Source organism: Passer domesticus, chromosome 5 (genome assembly GCF_036417665.1).
Source record: "Passer domesticus isolate bPasDom1 chromosome 5, bPasDom1.hap1, whole genome shotgun sequence".
Lineage (NCBI taxonomy): Eukaryota > Metazoa > Chordata > Aves > Passeriformes > Passeridae > Passer > Passer domesticus.
In genome coordinates, this window is record NC_087478.1 from 2,427,286 (window position 1) to 2,448,906 (window position 21,621).

At 47.9% G+C, this 21,621-nt stretch overlaps 3 protein-coding genes and 1 long non-coding RNA gene across 8 annotated transcripts in view; 2 read left to right on the forward strand and 2 right to left on the reverse strand.

The window, feature by feature from the left end:
* The window catches only part of LOC135301527 (uncharacterized), a 54,547-nt gene extending 46,285 nt beyond the window's left edge, over window positions 1-8,262 (reverse strand). Inside the window, exon 1 of the long non-coding RNA XR_010363275.1 lies at window positions 8,231-8,262. This is a non-coding gene — a long non-coding RNA (uncharacterized LOC135301527). The remainder of the gene's footprint in view (window positions 1-8,230) is intronic.
* LOC135301524 (endonuclease domain-containing 1 protein-like) lies at window positions 834-17,435 on the forward strand. 4 transcript variants are annotated; one of them, XM_064421692.1, is made up of 3 exons: window positions 834-956; window positions 13,307-13,625; window positions 15,601-17,435. In XM_064421692.1, exons 2-3 carry the CDS (start codon window positions 13,341-13,343, stop codon window positions 16,138-16,140), a joined length of 825 nt encoding a protein of 274 aa, XP_064277762.1. In that variant the 5' UTR covers window positions 834-956; window positions 13,307-13,340; the 3' UTR covers window positions 16,141-17,435. The 4 variants fall into 4 exon arrangements, with proteins under 4 accessions (XP_064277762.1, XP_064277761.1, XP_064277764.1 ...); XM_064421691.1 differs by lacking the exon at window positions 834-956 and adding an exon at window positions 1,316-1,454; XM_064421694.1 differs by lacking the exon at window positions 834-956 and adding an exon at window positions 8,737-8,876.
* On the forward strand, window positions 1,316-5,570 carry LOC135301522 (endonuclease domain-containing 1 protein-like). Its single transcript, XM_064421684.1, has 3 exons — window positions 1,316-1,454; window positions 2,993-3,311; window positions 5,016-5,570. The coding sequence occupies exons 2-3, from the start codon at window positions 3,027-3,029 to the stop codon at window positions 5,559-5,561; spliced, it is 831 nt and encodes a 276-aa protein (XP_064277754.1). The 5' UTR covers window positions 1,316-1,454; window positions 2,993-3,026; the 3' UTR covers window positions 5,562-5,570.
* A 361-nt stretch (window positions 17,436-17,796) lies between the features above and the next one.
* The window catches only part of LOC135301528 (interleukin-2 receptor subunit alpha-like), a 37,349-nt gene continuing 33,524 nt past the window's right edge, over window positions 17,797-21,621 (reverse strand). Inside the window, exon 9 of one of the 2 annotated variants that reach the window (XM_064421696.1) lies at window positions 17,797-19,092. The gene's annotated coding sequence lies outside the window, so the exon portion shown is untranslated. The remainder of the gene's footprint in view (window positions 19,093-21,621) is intronic. The other variant, XR_010363277.1, reaches the window with a different exon arrangement.

The window sequence follows — 21,621 nt, forward strand, 5'->3', positions numbered from 1 at the left end:
GCTTTGCCCTGTAAAAGTTGTACCCAGCAAAACCAGAAACATCCCTGTGCTATCAACTCTGTGTTCAGCAGAACTCCAAAACACAGCCCCACACCTGCCACTGTCAAAAAAATTAACTCTGAACCCAGCACACCTATCAGCTCCATGCCACTGTGCAAAGTCTCTCTCCAGTCTCCTGCAGACTCCTACAGTACTGGCAGGTGCTCTGAGGTGTCCCCAGAGCCTTCTCCTTCCCAGGCTGCTGGGATGAAGCTGTTACACAGCCATGGCAAGCAGGCAGGAGAATATTTGTAGCCTGGCCATAGGAATGATGTTATGGGAGGCTGCAGAAGAGCAGACTGTGAATATCTGAGTGCACTCAGAGCCAGGCCAGTTCATCCCATGTCATCAGAGATGTTCTGTTGGGAACAGGAACACGTGTAGGTGCTGGAGCAGCAGCAGCTGCAGCTGGTGGGATTGATGAAATGATCAAGGCAGCCACCAGACCCTGAGAGGTGATCCTGACATACCATGCTTCAAGGCAACAAATTTGGGAAAAATTTTGGGGAAACTATGACAAACAACTGTCAACACATTTCAGGGTGGGTGTGAATAATCACCCTAACTAAAACCAGGAAACTTCTCTTTTCTGTGGAATTCCCTGTTTACTAGAAAGGGCAAATTCATGACTGGGTATATAGATAACAGATCCTGACATGCCATGCTGTGAGTCAGCAAATTTGGGAGCAATTCTGAGGAAACTATGAAAAACAACAGTCAGCATATTTCAGGGTGGGTGGGCACATATCATCCAAATTAAATAGAAAACTTCTCTATTCTGTCCTTGTTTATAAGAAGGGGCAAATTTATTACATGGTATACATCGCAGTGGCACTCCTGTGGATTCAAACACTCCTTTCGCTTGAGAGAAGAGAAAAGGAACGGTTCAGCTGCTTTCTCTGAGGCTCTGCATCAAGGTAAGCTCTTCCTCCCTCTCACTATTGATTCCAATATTTGAAGTCTTTCCTGACTTTTTGAAATATATATAGTTATGGACAAACCTAGGCTGGAGTTGCTGAGCTCCAAGGAGCAATTAGAGCTTATGTGTGCACTGAATTTTGCAGGACTTCAGTATTTTCCGTCAGTCAGGAGGACAAAGACAGAAGGAATGATTTGGGGAAGAAAGTCAAGCCAGCTCACCTGAAAATTAACAGCAAACTGCTGAATAAGAAAGAAGGGGGAGATTATTGAGAGCTAAATCTCCACCCATGACCTTGCAAAAAACTTCTGGACAAACAGAGGTGTGGTCTGAACACCTGGTAAAATTTACTCAAAAGGCTTCTCAGGAAATGTAACAACTGCCTCTCCCTGGAGAGCATATAAACCCAGAGAGTCTGAGACTGCAGCAGAGGCATTGGAGACTCCTCTGCCACTCAAGGGGCTGCGAGCAGAATCCTGTGCCACTCCTTCTCACGGTAGGTTTGTTGCTATTTACCTATTAAGTTAGATATTAAATTAATTAGATGTATTTTAATCTTATGGAGTGGTTCATGCAGAAGGACATTTCAGACCCTTCTCTGCTTCCTTTGGGGCAGCTTTGGGCATGCTCTGCAGAGTACTGTAAAAAGTCACCACCTGTAGTTGCAGTTCTCAGTTTCCAGCTCATTAGTCAACACATTCCTAATCCAGGCCTGAACAAGAGAATAAGGATCAGATATCTTGGGTCAGAGCAGGGCTGAGTGCAGCTCAGCATCCTGACTCCAGTGGAAATGGAGAGATGAGGGTCAGGGAGAAGAAGAAGAAATGAGCAAATGTGCAAGGTGACTTGTCAAGCCTTCAGCAGTGCTGAGCTCAGCCCCTTCCCAGCCCAAGGTGGGCTCTGTGCTTTAGAGGCTGTGGCAGCTTTCTCTGCCAGGAGCCCTTTTACCTGCCTGTCCCAGCTCCTTATTCCAAAGTCTGATGATATTAAATCACTCCATAGAGTGTCTGGCAATGCAAATGGAAGCATCCCAGCTCTCCCAAACCTCTGCTGCCTCTGAATGGAAACAAAGCCCCTTGCTTTGCCAGCACCCCAGGGAGCTTTTCAGCAGTTTTGTCATAAAGGAATGAACTTACTGACTGCTGAAAATCATGTCACCACTGGAAAAAACAAAATAGGACAGGTGTCTTTCCAGGAAATTCCTGCAATGGTGCCTTTGACTGTACAGGGAAATCAATCAGCAAAGCTGAAGTTGGACATCAGCAGAAATCCCAATCAACCATGGGAAGAGCTGCCCCTCAGTGCTTGCATTGCAGCAGCCACTGTACTGATAAGATAGAGGAGTTATCTCTCATGCTTGCGGCTACTATTTGTGTGGGCCCTTCATTTGCTCTCTCCATGTGTCTGCAAGTTCAGACTCTGGGGTTGGATGACATGGAAATGCAAGGTGAGCAGCAGGACACCCATGGCCCAATGTCAGCTGAGAGGCAGGAGCCCAGTGGATCATTTGGGGCTCAGTATTGGGTCTGAGTGGCAGAGCTGAGTGTCTGTGTGAGCCTGGATGGGGCCAGACACTTGTAGGAAGTGCAGCATTGCTGTTCTTTGCCTGCCCAATGCCCCATGAGATTAAAGCCCAGCTCAGCATGGCAGGGGGCTGAGCAGAGCCCGTGCCCAGCTGCAGGTGTCTGCTGTGCGAAGGTGCTGAGAGCAGGAGGGAGGTGGGAAAAGGTGACCTTGTCCCAGGGCTGGGCAAGATCCCTTTGCTGTGAGAGCTGATTGCAGTCCTGGTGGGTTTGGCTCCTTCCTTCTGCTGGCTGAGTGCTCCCACTGCTGCCTCCTGCGGGCACCTAAACCCTGTTTTAGGTTTCACCCTTAGTGCCCTCATGATTTTTCCATCTCCAGGAGAAAAGAAATTAGACCTTTCCTGGTGTTTCATAATCCCCTCCTGTGCCAGCTCTGTCCCCCTGCACAAAAAGGCTCCAGGCCATGTCCAGCTCTCTCCAAGCTGAGTGTGTCTCTGCATTTGCCTTCCAGGGGAGAAAGAGCCCTTCACTGAAATCCTCCCACCATGCTGGGGCTGCTGCTGCTGCAGGTGTTGGCCAGCTGCCTCTGGCTGGGACACAGCGAGGTGGTGAAGAATTTTGAAACTTGTCCTCAGTTCTTCTATGCAGGGACAACTCCAAATGATGCCCTGAATCCAAAGAAGCCAGCCTGGATCTGTCAGCGCTTCAGGAACTTGTATCACTATGCCACCCTGTACGACAGAGTCAGGAAAATTCCAGTGTACTCTGCTTACAAATACCAGCCTGTAGAAAAGAAGAGACCTCAAGGATGGTGGTTTGTTGAGCCTCAGGTGAGTGTCTCTCTTACAGCACATCACATTACCCTCCATCCATCCAGAGATGAGCTGCAGTATTTAATATTTCCTAACACCCCACTACACACATGCAAATGGAAACACTGGATGGAAATGTTCTCACTGAACATCAAACCCCTGCACACCATGCTTCCTCTGATGCATCTCAGAGATCAGCAGGAGCATGAGATGAATCACATCCCAAGGGTGCCCAGCTTTCTGCCTTCACCTGACAGGAACAGCAAATCAGATTCCTTTGCATGACATGACAAAGGCAAATGCTTCCCCTCCCTGGGCCCTGCTGTGCTGGGTGACCAAGTGATGGGGAAAAGGCATCCAGGAAAGGCTAAGTAGTGACCACTGTGCGCCTTTGGCTCAGGCTTGGTCCACAAGGATCCAGCAGACAGACAGAACTCCAGAAACAATAAAGCCCTCACAAATGTCCTTCTGACAAACTTCAATAGAACAAGCCAGGCCACTCGCAGAAGAGAAAAAGAGGCAATTCCTGTCATTGGTAAGGACAGAGTACCAGGACACAATTTGAGGGAAGGCGAGCCAGAGGAGGAAGCCACGTGCCCTACTCCAGAGGAAGGCTAAATATGTTTGCTTAAAGATGAACCAAAAGATGTTGAAGTTATGAGAAAAACATCTTTTCATCTTGTTTTGCATAGGAACTGCAATAACTACTCTAGTCTTGCACAGCTGCAGCTTCCACATTTTCTCTTTTTTGGAGAATCGTAGAATAGTTCATGTTGAAAGGAATCTTAAAGACCATCTCAATCCAACTCCACTGCATGGGCCAGGCCATTTCCCATTAGACCAGCCTGCTCCAAGCCCTATCCAACCTGGCATTTTCCTCCTGCACCTTGGACCCTGGCCACCCAAACAACCTTTGATTTTTAATAACTTTCTCCTGAGGCCTTTTTGGAGTATTTAGTTTCCCCAGGACTCTTTTGAGGTTACAGGTCACAATCAGAGGCTGATCATTTGTAACTTCTTTTCAGTGATGCTGCCAATAATTCTCCCTGGCCCACATCAGCCCTGAGACACATTCTCAGCACTGCTATAACAGATTCCATTCACATTGAGATCTTTTTGCTTACTGAACAAAACTGTTCCTCCTTGAATGAACTGCAGCCCACCCAGGGAAACCTCAGCTCCAGGACTGATTTCCTGACACATCTCCCTCTGTATGGGGTTACAGGAGGCAACCTCTGGTGGTCCAGGACTGGGGTACACCTGCAGCAACCACACATAAAATCGCAGAATCATAGAATCACACGATCACAGCGTGTTGTGAGGGGTCCAGGGAGAGCCCTGGGCAGATTTGGGCTGTGGCAACAGGAGGAAACAGAAGCAGATTTTACAGGGGAGCTGCCTTACCAAAGTCACCTTTCAATCCTAGGAGTGGGAAATGCTCCTTGTCTCGTGCATTCATCCATGCTCCCTGCACAAGCTGCAGGCTGGATCACAAAGGTCACAAGTCAAACTGAGAGCAGTCACATTTTGAGCTGCTTTCTGTTTAAAGATCTTGCATTCATGCAGGAGGGACATGTGTATGATTCCTCTCTGATTCTTATATTTTCCTACACTGAGATGACAAAAAATAGGATCTTGACCATCAGAGACTTCTGCTCCAATGAAATCTTCTTCTTTATTCCAATTCCCCAGTCTAACATCTCTTTCTCTTTATTTGTCCAGCTCATAGATGAAAATCTAAATCTTAAAGATATGGAAACAGAGTCACTCCTCATAAAACAACACAAGATCACCTTAGATGATATCAAAGAGAGCCAGGCTGTCCTTGATGACTACAGAGGACTGAAGGATTTGGTGCACGGCCATTTGAGTCCCAGTGGGCATATGGATGATACAGTGAGTAAAATGGCTACCTTCACGCTCACCAACATAGTGCCCCAAAATAAGAGTCTCAATGATGGCCAGTGGAGGGTCTACGAGCATAAAACAATGTCTGAAAATACCAAGGGCTGTACAACCACCTACGTGATCACGGGTGCTGTAGCTGAGTACACCACCGTCGACGAAGAGAGGGTTAAGACACCCAGCCATATCTGGTCAGCTGCCTGCTGTCTGGTAAATGAAGAGCCCAGGAAGGCTTGGGGGGCCATCGCTGAGAATGACAAGAACGAGGTAGAGGAGCTCAGCCTGGGGAAGCTGGAGGAGAGGTTGACCAAGCTCTATGGTAGAACAGTTACTCTGTTCAACAATGCCTGTCCTCGGAAATAAGCCTCACATCCTCAGTGGAAGAGGTTCAGTGACTTTTCCCACGTCACAGAATCACAGAATGGGTTGGCTTTGATGGGACATAAAAGCCTTAATGATCATCTCATTCGCACCTGACAGCCATGGGTAGGGACATCTTCCATTACATCAGGTTGTTCCAAACCTTCCCCAGCCTCACATTGAACCCCTCCAGGGATGGGCCAGTCAAAACATCTCTCAGTAACTTTTACTCATACCACAGCATGCTCACAGTAATTTACTTCTTTATAATATCCCATCCAACCCTGCCCTCCATCAGTGTGAAACCATTCCCTCTCGCCCTGTCACTCCATACCCTTGTCCAGAGACCCTCTCCAGCTCTCTTGGAGATCCTTGAGGTACTGCACTCTCAGCAGTCTTCTCCAGGCTGAACATCCCCAGCTCTCTCACCCTCTCTCCAGAGCAGACATGCTCCAGCCCTCACAGCACCTTCATGGCCTCCACTGGACTCCTCTCCAACAGCTTTGTATCCTTCTTGTGCTGTGGGCCCCAGAGCTGGAGGCAGCACTGCAGGTGGGGTCTCAGCAGAGCAGAGTAGAGGGGCACAAATGTCCTGTGCAGAGTCTGTGCTGCTTCCTTCTCTGCTGTGTTTGCAGCTCTGTCCCTCAGGGCACCTCCTCCTCTGCTCAAAGCCACAGAGACGTGGGCAGAGCCTCCAGCTGCTTTGCTTTGCTGCCCATCTCAGGAGAGAGCTCTCAGGAATGAGTCCTCTCCTACTTAGCTGTCCCCAGGAGTGTGCAGCTGACTTGTCCCTCATCTCCTTAGCAAGGCTGTGGAACCTGGGCTCCTCAGGATGCCCAGAGATCCTGCCTGGAGATCTCCATGCCTGGAGATACCCTAATGCCAACAATACGTGATTCTGAACAACCGGCTGATCCTGCTGGAGCCTGGAGTCTGGACTAGAAGGTCCTGAGAAGTCCCTCCAAACACAACAATTCCGTGATTCTGTGATCCTGGCACATGTTTTTGTTTGTTTGCTTTTGAAACTGCACATTGAGAGCAGCAGCTGTTGTATCAGACAGGCAGGCTTTGGTATCAGAGACATAGAAAGCTTTGAGCAGCCAAAGCTGAATTCCTGTGGTGCACTCCTTGGACACCTTCATTCTCTGCTCTGCTTCTGAAGCTTTTCTGCAGATTGATGGGACACTGATTTGGGGAAATGTATTCAATGATTGTCAAAGACCAATGTGTGCCACATCATGGAGTTTGCAAGAGCTCACAATAAAAATTATTTGCAGCAGTGCTGGATTGCAGGCTCACATCTTCTATAAATCACAAGTTGTTTCTCACTGAAATTTCTACAGCCACCAGTAAAGTTGCAGTGCCCAGAGCATCCTTGCAGGACACTGGGTGTGCAAATGCATTCAGACGGTGCCATAACACCCACACAAATGTCAGCATCAGACAACAGATATTCTCCTGTGAATGGCATGAACAAAGTGGCCCAGAATGCCAACAGCTCTTACAAGATATACCCAAAGACCCACGAACAAGACTCCCAACTTTAATTTCTGCACTCTTGATCCTCTGGCGGTGAGGGCCTTTGCATTTAACAGTTCAACGGGTTCCGTGAGTTAAAGATTACATGGGATTGCCCCACTTTTCGCCTGGGAGGGGTTTTACACTGGTCATGCAGCATTGTGGAGTTGGGGGACACTTTGGGAGTCTTTGATCCTTTACGGCCCCTTCTACTGATGTGACCACTATTGGGCCCTGCTTTGTTTGGTCAGTTGGGCGTCATAAGGAAGGAGGAATTTGCCCCACCTCCACCAGGTCTGCTTCTTCTTGGCCTTCTCCCTCATTCTGGCTAAACCCCACCTTGTTTAAGACATCTGTCCCAGGTTAACAGAGAAAAAAGGAACCACAGAACCGAACCAGTTTGTTGGAACAAACTTTGGTCTAACCCACCTCTTCTGTATACTTCTGGTTGTAACTCATCCTTTTGTTACCCCTGGACTTTTGGAAATGCAAGAACATGTGTCCAGTTAGCTTTCAGTGAATGAATGCTCACTGAATGACAGAACATTTTGGGTTGGAAAGGACCTTAATGACCAGCTACTTCCATGCCCTCCCTTGGACAGGGACACCTTGCACTATCCTAGGTTGCTCCAAGCCCCAGCCAGCCTGGTCATGGACACTTCCAGGCATGGGGCAGTCTCAGCTTCTGTGAGCAACCTGTGCTGGGGCATCACCACCCCCACAGTAACAAATATCTTCCCAATATCCAGTCTAAACCTACACTCCTGCCATTTCAAGCCTTTTCACCTTGTCCTAATAGTGTGGTTTAAGCCCAGCCAGCAGCCGCTCCCTCACTCCAAGACCACCGGGATCAGGGAGAGAACTGGAAGGGGAAAAGCTGGAAAACTCGTGGGTGGAGATAGAGACAGTTTAACAGGGAAAGCAAAAGCTGTGCATACAAGCACAGCACATCAAGGAATCCTTTCACCATTTCCCATGGATAGAAAGGTGTTCACCACCTCCAGGAGAGCAGGGCCCTATTCCACCTAACAGCTAGCTGGGAAGACAAAATCCACCACTCCAAATGACACCGCCTTCCTCCTTCTTCCCCTCACTTTATATCCTGATCAGGATGTCTCATGGTCTGGAATATCCCTCTGGTCAGGTGGGCTCACCTCTCCTGGCTGTGTCTCCTCCCAAGTACCCCCAGCCTCCTTGCCAGCCTGGCAGTACAAAAAGCAGAAAAGGCCTTGCCCCGTGAAAGCTCTGCTCAGCAAAACCAGAAACATCTCTGTTATCAGCTCTGTGTTCAGCAGAACTCCAAAACACAGCCCCACACTTTCTACTGTCAAGAACATTAACTCTGAACGCAGCACAGCTATCAGCTGCATGCCCCTGTGCAAAGTCTCTCTCCAGCTCTCCTGCAGACTCCTACAGTACTGGCAGGTGCTCTGAGGTGTCCCCAGAGCCTTCTCCTTCCCAGGCTGCTGGGATCAAGCTGTTACACAGCCATGGCAATCAGGCAGGAGAATATTTGTAGCCTGGCCATAGGAATGATGTTATGGAAGGCTGCAGAAGAGCAGACTGTGAATATCTGAGTGCACTCAGAGCCAGGCCAGTCCATCCAATGTCACCAGAGATGTTCTGTTGGGAACAGGAACACGTGTAGGTGCTGGAGCAGCAGCGACTGCAGCTGGTGGGATTGATGAAATGATCAAGGCAGCCTCCAGACCCTGCTAGCTGAACCTGACATACCATGCTACAAATCAGCAAAGTTGGGAGAAATTCTGAGGAAATTAATAACTGTCAACACATTTCAGGGTGAGTAATGTGATGAGTATTGAAATAGTTGACTCTCACAATTAAAGGCTAAATACTATTTATGTGGTAAGAGAATTTTTATAGATATGTTTTCCCCTTTTTCCATTGGTCTCATGGGATGGCTGGGGAAGCTAGGGCATTTGGGAGGGTCCACTTGTTAATGTGGCAATATCTGACCTCCAATCAAGATGTCAGGAAGTAACCTCTACCACTTGAAATGAAGGAGTTGATGGACAGAGCTTTGGGAGGGGCCAGAGGGTTAAAAGGTGGAACCCCCATTTTGTGGATGAGCAGATGGTTGGTAGTACTTTGTTCATGGTGCTTTGTTTAATTTTCTCTATTCTGTCTTCTGTTGTAAGTTTTGATATGGTTTTAATCAACCTTTTAAAATTTTGAAAGGTGGCAGCATTTCTCACAGTATGAACAAACTGCCCTAAAGTAAATAGAAAACTTCTCTTTCCTGTGGAATTCCCTGTTTATAAGAAGAGCAAATTTATGCCTGGGTATATATTTTGCAGTGGCACTCCTGAGGATTCAAACAAGTCCTTTCAGGTCCTTGCTCCAGGGAGAAATGAGAAGGAGCAGTTCAGCTGCCTCTTCTGAGACTCTGCTTCAAGGTCATCTCTTGCTCCTTCCTCACCACTGACTCTAATATTCAAAGTCTTTCCTGAGCTTTGTGTTGGGGGTTAGGTTTCTCTGCCTTTGTTCCTTCTCACCTATAGAACTTTTCCCATAAGTTGCTAAGAAACACTGACTACTGGGCACTTACGGCTACTTGAGAAAACAAAGAAGTGGCTAAGCCCAGGGGTTATGAAGGCATCTGGTTGCATTTTCTCTCATCTGGGGAGTTTCTCTATGAGGGACAGAGGTACTGCTGGATTTCAGGGCAGGTGAAGGAAGGCTGGGGCAGCTGGTAGCTCTTTGGCTCAGCGGCTTCATAGGTGGATGCTCGGAACTGCTGCTCCTTGTTGTTCTTGTTCTTCTTCCTCTTCTTCTTCCTCTCCTTCTCTTCTTCTTTCTCTTCTTTTATTCTTTTTCTTCGTCTTCTCCTTTGCCTTCTCCTGCTTCTTCTTTGGCTTCTTCTTTTTCTGTAGGGTGAGCTTCTGACTGTAAGAGCAGCCACTAAACCAAAACCTTATTAGTTCTTACCTGCTAAGAAGGACCTATCACCATCTGCTCAGATGCCTGGGAGCCTGAACCTGCCTCTCCCTGCCCTGCTGGGAGCCGGGTCACTCCTGCCCCACGCCCACTGCTTTCTTTGGCACTGCTCTGGGTTTCTCTACGCTGTGGGGCCCCGCATCGCCCTGCCCTGCTGGGATGTCCCACAGTTCCATCTACCACTGTGGAGATTCTGATACCTCTCATCCACCACCCCAAGATTTCTGCTCATTCCTGCCGTTCCAGCTCGGTGCTCCTCAGACTCCTGCTGGGGCACAGAGATCGATTGCCCCAGGGTTTTTTTCAGCAAAGCCTCTCTTCCGTCCCTTCGCGGGACAAAGCCGCCATTGCCGCGTGCTCCGCGAGCCCGCGCCACAGCGCCCCCTGCAGCCGCGGAGGAGTCACCGCACTGCCCCGCCCAACAGGAGCCACCAGCGCCCCTGGTGGCGGTGACAGGAACTGCACCGAAGGGGAAGGCGCCCATGGCAGAGCAGGCTGGGAGTGGGATTGTGGTTCTGTTTGTTGTGAATGCTGTAGGTGTTATTGTTCGCTTGCTTTATTGTAAAAACTAGTAAAAAAACCCCTGTGATTTCTATATTCATATGCTTTTGCCTGAGAGAACCCTAATTTCAAAATTAAAATAATTCAGAAGGACGGGGGTTACATTTTCCATTTCAAGGGAGGCTCCAGCCTTCACTAACACACATTTGTCTTTCAAAACATTTTAGCATAAATATATCTAGTCAATAAGCAAAGCCTAAGCTGGAGTTGCTGAGCTCCAAGGAGCAATCAGACCATATGCATGTACTGAATTTTGCAGCACTTTGGTATTTTCTCTCAGTCAGGAGGGCAAGAAGAGAAGGAATGATTTAGAAAGAAACTCAAGCCAGCTCACCTGAAAATTAACATCAAACTGTTGAATAAGTAGGAAGGGGGAGATTATGCAGTACTAAAACTCCACCCATGACCTTGCAAAAACCTCTGGACAAACAGAGGTGCTCTCTGAACACCTGGGAAAATTCACTCGAAAGCCTTCTTGGGAAATATAACATCTGTCTCTTCCTGGAGAGCATATAAACCAAGAGAGTCTGAGACTGCAGCAGAGGCATTGGAGACTCCTCTGCCACTCTGGGGCTGTGAGCAGAATCCTGTGCCACTCCTTCTCACGGTAGGTTGTTTACTATGTATCTATTAAGTCAGATATTAAGTGAGTTAGATCTATTTCAATCTCATGGAGTGGTTCATGCAGAAGGACTTTTCAGACCCTTCTCTGCTTGCTTTGGGGCAGCATTGGGCATGCTCTGCAGAGTACTGTAAAAAGTCACCACTTATAGTGCCATTTCTCAGTTTCCAGCTCATTGGTCAGGATCCCATGTTCCTGATCCAGGGATGCAAAAGAGAAAAAACACCAGATATCTTGGGTCAGAGCAGGGCTGAGTGCAGCTCAGCATCCTGACTCCAGTGGAAATGGAGAGATGAGGGTCAGGGAGAAGAAAAAGACAAGGGCAAATGTGCAAGGTGACTTGTCAAGCCTTCAGCAGTGCTGAGCTTAGCCCAAGGTGGGCTTTGTGCTTTAGAGGCTGTGGCAGCTTTCTCTGCCAGGAACCCTTTTACCTGCCTGCCCCAGCTGCCTTATTCCAAATGCTGATGACATGAAATCACTGCATTGAGTGTCTGGCGATGCAAATGGAAATATCCCTGCTCTCCCAAACCTGTACTGCCTCTGAAAGGAGACAAACTGTTATAAACCAATCATACCCTACGTGGGATTGAGTAAATAAAATTTGCTTAGATCCTGTTAAAAATTACAAAGCAAAGGGAAAATTGCTGTGAGCATAGTAAGTCTCCTTTTGCTCACTGGAGGCTTGGCTTAAAAAATGGCATCTCCGTCTTTGATATGCCCAAGATTGCATCAGCCTCATTAATATTCATGAGCAGTCCTCATATGTCCTTCCATGCCTTTCTTTGGCTGAGGTCTTCCTGCATCTTGAGTGGTGGGGCAATGCTACCCTGCCAGGCCTCCCAGCAACGAGTGTCCCCCACTCCCTGTAGCTTCCCACAAGGGACAAATACACATCGTCCCGCACATGGCCCCACAGTCCCGTCAGCCAGAGCTGCCAGGCAGCCACCCCACGGGGGGGGGAATTGAAGGGAGAACAGAAAAGGGTTCAAATCCACAGTGGAGAAACAAAAATACATGTCAAAGAAATGCTAACCTCAATAAAACCTCCACCCACCATATTTAATAACTCCTCCTCATTTTCATGAACCAGTCACTACATCTTATTCAAGCCAAAGACCCATGCTTGGTTACCAGCATCCCAGGGAGCTTTTCAGCAGTTTTGTCATAAAGAAATGACCTTACTGACTGCTTAAAATCAGGTCTCCACTGAGAAAGACAAAACAGGATAGGTGGCTTTCCAGGAAATTCCTGCAATGGTGCCTTTGACTGTACAGGGAAATCCATCAGCAAAGCTGAAGATGGACATCAGCAGCAATCCCAAGCAACCATGGGAAGAGCTGCCCCTCAGTGCTTGCATTGCAGAAGCCACTGTACTGATAAGATAGAGGTGTTATCCCTGATGTTTGCTCTTGCCATCTGCTTGGCCCCTTCATTTGCTCTCTCCATGTGACTGCAAGTTCCGACTCTGGGGTTGGATGACATGGAAATGCAAGGTGAGCAGCAGGACACCCATGGCCCAATGTCAGCTGAGAGGCAGGAGCCCAGGTGGATAATTTGGGGTTCAGTATTGGGTCTGACTGGAAGAGCTGAGTGTCTGTGTGAGCCTGGATGGGGCCAGAGACTTGTAGGAAGTGCAGCATTGCTGTTCTTTGCCTGCCCAATGCCCCATGAGATTAAAGCCCAGCTCAGCATGGCAGGGGGCTGAGCAGAGCCCGTGCCCAGCTGCAGGTGTCTGCTGTGGGAAGGTGCTGAGAGCAGGAGGGAGGTGGGAAAAGGTGACCTTGTCCCAGGGCTGTGCCTCAGTTGCAAGATCCCTTTGCTGTGAGAGCTGATTGCAGTCCTGGTGGGTTTGGCTCCTTCCTCCTACAGGCTGAGTGCTCCCACTGCTGCCTCCTGTGGGCACCTAAATCCTGTGTTGGGATTCACCCTTATTGCCCTTGTGATTTTTCCGTATCGAGGAGGACAGAAATTAGACCTTTCCTGGTGTTTCATAATCCCCTCCTGTGCCAGCTCTGTCCCCTGCACAAAAAGGCTCCAGGCCATGTCCAGCTCTCTCCAAGCTGAGTGTGTCTCTGCATTTGCCTTCCAGGGGAGCAAGAGCCCTTCACTGAAATCCTCCCACCATGCTGGGGCTGCTGCTGCTGCAGGTGTTGGCCAGCTGCCTCTGGCTGGGACACGGCGAGGTGGGGAACTCCTTTGAAAATTGTATTCAGTTTTTCTATGCAAACTCCACCCCAAATGATGCCCTGAATCCAAAGAACCCAGCCTGGATCTGCCAGCGGTACAACGGCTCTTATCACTATGCCACCCTGTACAACAGAGACGAGAGAATACCAGTGTACTCTGCTTACAAATACCATCCTGTAGAAGGGAACAATCCTCGACGATTGTGGATGGTTGAGCCTCAGGTGAGTGTCTCTCTCACATCACATCACCCTCCAGCCACTGAGAGATGAGCTGCAGGATTTAAATTACCACTTCTATTTCCTGACACCCCACTACACACATGTAAATTGACACACTGCATGGGAATGTCCTCACTGAACTTCAATCTCCTGCACCACAGGGTTCCTCTGATGCATCTGAGACATCAGCAGGAGCATGAGATGAATCACATCCCAAGGGTGCCCAGCTTTCTGCCTTCACCTGACAGGAACAGCAAATCAGATTCCTTTGCATGACATGACAAAGGCAAATGCTTCCCCTCCCTGGGCCCTGCTGTGCTGGGTGACCAAGTGATGGGGAAAAGGCATCCAGGAAAGGCTAAACTTGAGGCACCAACAGTCCTGCTGGCATCTGATCCCCACTTGGCCCTGAGCTTTTCTGCATCCCTGGCAGAGATCCTCTGCTCCCAGTGAAGAGTCAAACAGCCTTTGTGAGTGGTGGGAGAGAAGTGAAAGAAAACTCAGAAGGGAATGAAATGGCTGAGGGACAAAGCCTCAGGGGAAAAGGCACTGGAGATGAGAGGGTCAGGTTAACTGTGGAGGGATTTCTGGAGTGACATTTCAGGCAGAGAAACGTGAGAAGCGTCAGTGTTGGTCCAGTCAGAAGGGTGGGATCTCCATCCATGGGCAGTGACCCCTGAGCACCTTTGGCTCAGGCTTGGTCCACAATGATCCAGCAGACTGACACAACACCACAAAAAACTGAGCCCTCACAAATGTCCTTCTGACAAACATCAGTAAAACAGGCCAGGCCAATTGCAAAAGAGAAAAAGAAGGAATTCCTGTCATTGGTATGGACAGAGTAGCAGGACAAAATTTGGGGGAACATGAGCCAGAGGAGGAAGCCACATGTCCTGCTTCAGAGGAAGGCTAAATATGTTTCCCTAAAAATGAACAAAAATATGTTGAAGTTATAAAAAAAAATGTAATTTCATCATATAACTTGAACAACTATTCCGATTCATCAACACTGTAGCCTCCACATTCTCTATTTTTGGATATTTATGGAATTATTTGTGTTAGAAGGAACCTTAAAGACCATCTCAGTCCAACTCCCCTAATGGCCACTTGCCATTAGACCAGCATGATCCAAGCCCTATCCATCCTGGCATCTTCCTCCTCGACCTTGGACCCTAGCAACTTAAAACGTCTTAGATTTGGTAGATGTATTCCTGAGGAATTGTTGGAGTATTTCGTTTCCCCAGGACTCTTTTGAGGTCCCAATCAGAGGCTGATCATTTGTAACTTCTTTTCAGTGATGCTGCCAATAATTCACCCTGGCCCACATCAGCCCTGAGACACATTCTCAGCACTGCTGTAACAGATTCCATTCACACTGAGATCTTTTTGCTTACTGAGCAAAACTGTTCAACCTTGAATAAACTGCAGCCCTCCCAGGGAAACCTCAGCTGCAGGACTGATTTCCTGACACATCTCCCTCTGTATGAGGTTACAGGAGGCAACCTCTGGTGTTCCAGGACTGGGGTACACCTGCAGCAACCACACATAAAATCACAGAATCACAGAATGACAGCGTGTTGTGAGGGGATCCAGGGAGAGCCCTGGGCAGATTTGGGCTGTGGAGACAGGAGGAAAGCGAAACAGATTTGGCAGGGAAAGTGCTTCACCAAAATCAACTTTCAATCCTAGGAGTGGGAAATGCTCCTTGTCTTGTGCATCCATCCATGCTCCCTGCACAAGCTGCAGGCTAGATTACAAAGGTCACAAGTCAAACTGAGAGCAGTCAGATTCTGAGCTGCTTACTCTTTCAGCTTTTGTGTTCATGTGGGTGGGTCATGTGTATGATTTCTCTAAGATTCATACTTTTTTCCTACAATGAGATGACAAAAAATTGGATCTTAATCATCAGAGACTTCTGCTCCACGGAAATCTTCTCCATTACTCCCATTCTAACACCTCTTTCTCTTTCTCTGTCCAGCTCATAGGTAAAAATAATTTTGAAGCTATGGAAATGGAATCAGTCCTCATAAGAAACAATTTCACCGTAGAAGAAATCCAAAAGAGCCAGGCTGTCAATGCTGACTACAACATGACTGTTTGGGACCGTGGCCATTTGTGCCCCTGTGGCCATATGGATAATAAAGAGAGCAAGAAAGCTACCTACACCCTGACCAACGCAGTGCCCCAGAATAAGAGTCTCAATGATGGCCAGTGGAAGGTCTATGAGCGTAGAACAATGATCGAAATGACCAAGGGCTGTACAACCACCTATGTCATCACAGGTGCTGTGCCTGGGAAAAATTACATGTCCAATAAGAGGGTTAATGTACCCAGCCACATCTGGTCAGCTGCCTGCTGTCTGGTGGGCACAGAGCCCAGGAAGGCTTGGGGGGCCATTGCTGAGAATGACAAGAACGAGGTGGAGAACATCACGCTGGGGGAGCTGGAAGAGAGGTTGACTGAGCTCTACAAGGTGAAAAATATTACTCTGTTCAACAATTCCTGTCCTCGGAAATAAGCCACACATCCTCAATGGAAAAGGTGCAGTGCCTTTTCTCACATGTCACAGAATCACAGAATCACAGAATGGGTTGGCTTTGATGGGACATAAAAGCCTTAATGATCATCTCATATTGACCTGCCCGCCATGAGCAGGGACACCTTCCACTACTCCAGGTTGTTCCAAGCCCTCCCCAGCCCAGCCTTGAACCCTTCCAGGGATGGGCCAGTCAAAACATCTCTCAGTAACTTTTACTTGTACCACAGCATGCTCACAGTAATTTACTTCTTTATAATATCCCATCCAACCCTGCCCTCCATCAGTGTGAAACCATTCCCTCTTGCCCTGTCACTCCATACCCTGGTCCAGAGACCCTCTCCAGCCCTCTTGGAGATCCTTGAGGTACTGCACTCTCAGCAGTCTTCTCCAGGCTGAACATCCCCAGCTCTCTCACCCTCTCTCCAGAGCAGACATGCTCCAGCCCTTGCAGCACCTTCATGGCCTCCACTGGACTCCTCTCCAACAGCTTTGTATCCTTCTTGTGCTGTGGGCCCCAGAGCTGGAGGCAGCACTGCAGGTGGGGTCTCAGCAGAGCAGAGTAGAGGGGGACAAATGTCCTGTGCAGAGTCTGTGCTGCTTCCTTCTCTGCTGTGTTCCCAGCTCTGTCCCTCAGGCCACCTCCTCCTCTGCTCAAAGGCACAGAGACGTGGGCAGAGCCTCCAGCTGCTTTGCTTTGCTGCCCATCTCAGGAGAGAGCTCTCAGGAACAAGTCCTCTCCTCCTTTGCTGTCCCCAGGAGTGTGCAGCTGACTTGTCCCTCACCTCCTTAGCAAGGCTGTGGCACCAGGGCTCCTCAGGTTGCCCAGAGATCCTGTCTGGAGATCTCCATGTCTGGAGATACCCAAATGCCAACAATACGTGATTCTGGACAACCTGCTGATCCTTCTGGAGCCTGGAGTCTGGATTAGATTGTCCTGAAAAGTCCCTCCAAAACACAACAATTCTGTGATTCTGTGATCCTGGCACATGCTTTTGCTTGCTTGCTTTGGAAACTGCACCTTGAGAGCAGCAGCTGTTGTATCAGACAGGCAGGCTTTGGCATCAGAGACATAGAAAGCTTTGAGCAGCCAAAGCTGAATTCCTGTGATGCACTCCTTGGACACCTTCATTCTCTGCTCTGCTTCTGAAGCTTTTCTGCAGATTGATGGGAAACTGATTTGGGGAAATGTATTCAATGGTTGTCAAAGACCAATGTGTGCCACATCATGGAGTTTGCAAAAGGTCACAATAAAAGTTATTTGCTGCAGTGCTGGATTGCAGGGACACCTCTTTCATAAACTACATGTTGCTTCTCACTGAAATTTCTAGAACCACCAGTAAAGTCACAGTGCCCAGAGCACCCTTGCAGGACATTGGGTAGCCAAATGCAATCAGAGGATGTCATAACACCCACAAAAGTGTCAGCATCAGACAGCAGTTATTCTGGTGTGAATGGCATGAACAAAGTGAGCCAGGGTGCCAACAGCTCTTACAAGCTGTGTCCCTTTCAGAGGTGCCAGCTTGGGACTGGACATCTCAGCTCAGGAGATTGTTAATTGTCCTAGACATTGTCCTAGAAGAACAAAGTGAGCACATCACTCTCACCCCTTTGCTGGAGAGCTCCTGCCATCCTGGGTCCTCTGACTGGAAGGATTTTTTCTGCTGGGATCAAATGCTGACACAGTCCCTGATGGGATGAAAGCATCAGAGTGATTTCAGGCTGAGGCACCTCTGCAGACACCTCTGCTGACACCTCTGCTGTACCTCAGGGTATGGCTCCCTCTGACTTGCTCACCCACCTCTGCCCATTGGCTGGGGCTTGAGACCACACTCATCCTCACCATTACTCATACCATGCCCACTGCCCTCAATTTCCAGGCTCTGGAACCACTGGCTGATTGATCATGTCCATCAGTCCCTGCTTTATGAACTTCCCAGGCTCTTCCCAGGGCCTTTACTCATGGCAGTACCTAGAAATGCCCTGCCCTGCACAGCAAGCTTGTAAAGCCCAACAGAGAAAGGAATCATCTGAGTCAATTCAGAATTCCCTTTCCCCAGTACTGCAATCACAACAGGGTTTACATTTCCCTGCATTTGCTTAGTTTATTTCTTAAGAAAAAACTCAAGCCTAGTCACCTTGAGAACTAACATCAAATATTTTAATTAGAGGGGAGTGAGAGCATTGTGAATACCAAAACCTCTCCCCAGACAGTGCAAAATTTCTCTGGAGAAATACAAGTGCTGGCAGATCTCCTGGACAAACTCCATCTCAACCCTGTATGGGAAATCCCACACATCTTCCTTCCTGGAGATCCTATAAACATAGCCATTCTCAGACTATAGCAGACGCATTAGAGAGTCCTCTGCCACCTTGGCAGAAATGCCCTGCCTTCCACAGCAGGAGGTGAAATAGCTGGAAAACACAAAACAAAGGATCAGCCTGGCTGGTGTCTTCCCACAGGTCTTAGAGTTGCTTCTCACAGGAACCCAGCTTGGAGCTGAGCAGAGGGCTGCCCCAGCTCCACAAGCCTGCTGCCAGGCACCTTTCAGCTGGGATGGCCTCTGCTTTCTGCTGAGCCTGCTGTGAACAGGGAATAGGGATGGAGCCCTTTGCTGAGGCCAGAGCTGCTCCATGCCCACGCTGGGGTGGCAAGCACCTGTGTTCCCTTGGAAGATGCAGCTGCATTGACATGGCCGGGTAACTTTGCAGTTTGCTCTGTGTCTGTCCATCTTTGGGGAGAGCTCTGGGCTCCAGTGTGTCACAGGGATTTTAGCCACTAAGGAAAAATTATTTTTGCTGGGAGCTGTGAAGACACACTGCAACCTCAAGCCTCTTCACAGCAAAGTGTTGGATCATGCAGCTTTCTTGGTCCTTTTCCAATAACACCAAGGGTTCAGATTGCATTAAATGAACCCTTTGTCTCGTGCTGTCCTGGAAGAGAAAGAAACAAGAAAATCAAGACATTTGCATAACCTGGCCTGTGCTGGGCACAACTCCTTTGGTGCACCCAGAAGAATCTTTGGCTGCTCATTGGGAAGGCAGCCTGGGAGCTGCTTCCCGGTGCTTTGCCATCCCCTGGGCAAAGGAGATGCCATCCCCATCTGCCGAGTCGGACACGTGGGAGCTACCAGATCTCTCTCATGTAGGCGGCAAATGTACTGTGTGTGGTTCTGCATGAAACATGTTCTGTTTGTGGCACTGCCAGCCCAATCTCCAGCTGCTCCTCCAGGGAAAATGCACAGCTCATCTCACCCTGCAGGGACAGGCTCTTGCCTGGGAAATGATGATCAAAGACATGGGGGACATTCCCGAGTCTCACAGGAGGTCCTTCTAGGAGTTTCCTGTCTTAAATTAAATGTTAATCTAGAAAAAGGATAACAAAAAAAGACTACTTTCACTAGTCTAAGTGCTTTATCTTGCTGGGAGCTTTTAGAAGAGAGGACAGTTAAATTTATCAAAACCCAAATGTTTATTCTCATGCGTTGTTTTTACATCCAAAGTCAGATTCAGACATTAAGTCCATATTAGATGTTTGCTTAACCTTTTTAGCCTCTGGATATAAAGGCCACACTTTCCTATTATGAAAGTCGTATAAAATTTAACCTCCTTTGATTTCTGAGGAACTATTTATTTCTTGTGTACCCAGATGGGATCATGTGAAGTTACACTCCATGTACATAAGAACCACCAAACCTATTCAAACTAATTACACAGTAGGAGAGTTTCCCTATTGTTTTGTTTTGTTTTTACTGTTGCTTTTGGTTATTGTCTGGGTTCTCCTTCAGTGGGATTTACAAACTCAGCTTTCACATAGTGACGGTGCAAATATTGGAGCTCCAGCAGTCAACAACAAACCCCAAATACATAAAGTCTTTTATACTTCCAAATATACTTCCCAGGTGGATGGCACTACATTTAAGAGTGGCTCAGGAAGATTATCCAGATGATTTTTTAGGCCTTTGTAAACATCACATCCATTCTAAGGAACACTCAAAGGCCTCAACACGAGCTGCTTCTGAGAGTCAATGTTACATTCACATTTCCTCTGAGAACAACAATTACTTCAGCAAAAGAAATCTGATTTTACTTGACATTATTTTTTAGGAACTGCTAATTTGTGATTCATTGTGAACTCAGTGCCTCAAAATGCTTCATAATCTAAAGAACCCTCCAAGAATGTAGATTTATATATCAAAGAGAACTAAGAGAGAAAATACACTCAGGATCAGCCTGATCTGTCTCAAGTGCTGGATGGATGGCTCTGCTGTGCCAGTGGGTTTGAGGAGTTGTAGATCACACGCTGAAGAAGTCCAGAAAATGCCAACACCATTCAGTAGCAGCACTGTACCTTGGGAGTGCAAGTTGGCATGCTCTTGTTTTTCTTTTCATATGAAGTTACATTTTTCTCCACTACCTTCACTAAATATTCTAAGCCCAAAGCAAATGAAATTGTGTGATATAAATATGGTAGAAAAGCCTGCAAGTTCAAGAAGGCTGAACCAGTGATTCTGAGCTGGAAGTAAACAGGTTGCACTGCCTCCATCCTTTAGGGAGTAAATGCTAGGAGCAGTGATTTATCTCTGTCCTTCCCTTGCTGGTTTATATGCAGGTGGAATTTATTACTATGGCTACCCACAAACACTTGGTGTCTAGGTAAACTCTGGATCTTAGATATGTAAAAAGATTTAAAACCCAAGTGTCTTTATCTTGATTTTTGAGAGAAAAAAAAAAAAAATAAAAAAAATGAGGAGAAGGTTTGTCTGCTAAGTGTCTTCCAGTTTCAAGCATGAGAAGCCTTCAGAAAACAGCAATTTAAGAGTATCAGACAAATTGTCATTATCAGTGAGTGGAGGTGAGGAAGGCAGAACATGAGCCATTGTCCACATAGTTTGGGAATGTATAAGCCAGCTCTTGTAAATACACATGCAGATACTCCAGGTTAACACATCACATCCTTTTCTTTTAACAGCTGCAGAAAACTTGTTTAAAGCAGATGTACTGGAAAAACATTCCCTGGGGCTTCATTGAATTATGGAATGGTTTGGGTTAGAAGGGACATGAAACATCTTCCAGTTCCAAATGCCCTGCCATGAGGAGAGACACCTTCCACTATCCCAGGTTGCTCCAAGCCCTGTCCTGGTCTTGGACATTCCCAGGGATGGGGCAGCCACAGCTTCTCTGGGCAGCCTGTGCCAGGGCCTCACCAGCCCCACAGTTAAGAATGCATCCCTAATATCCCATCTAACCCTGCCCTCTGGCAGTGGGAAGCCATTCCCCCTTGTCCTGTCACTTCATGCCCATGTCCAAAGTCTCTCTCCAGCTCTCCTGGAGTCCCTTGAGGCACTGGAAGTGGCTCCAAGGTCTCCCTGGAGTAATTTCTTCTCCAGGTTGAACACCCCCAGCTGTCTCTGTTTGCAGAGCACACATTAAACTTACAGGTACTTTCATATCTGACATAAA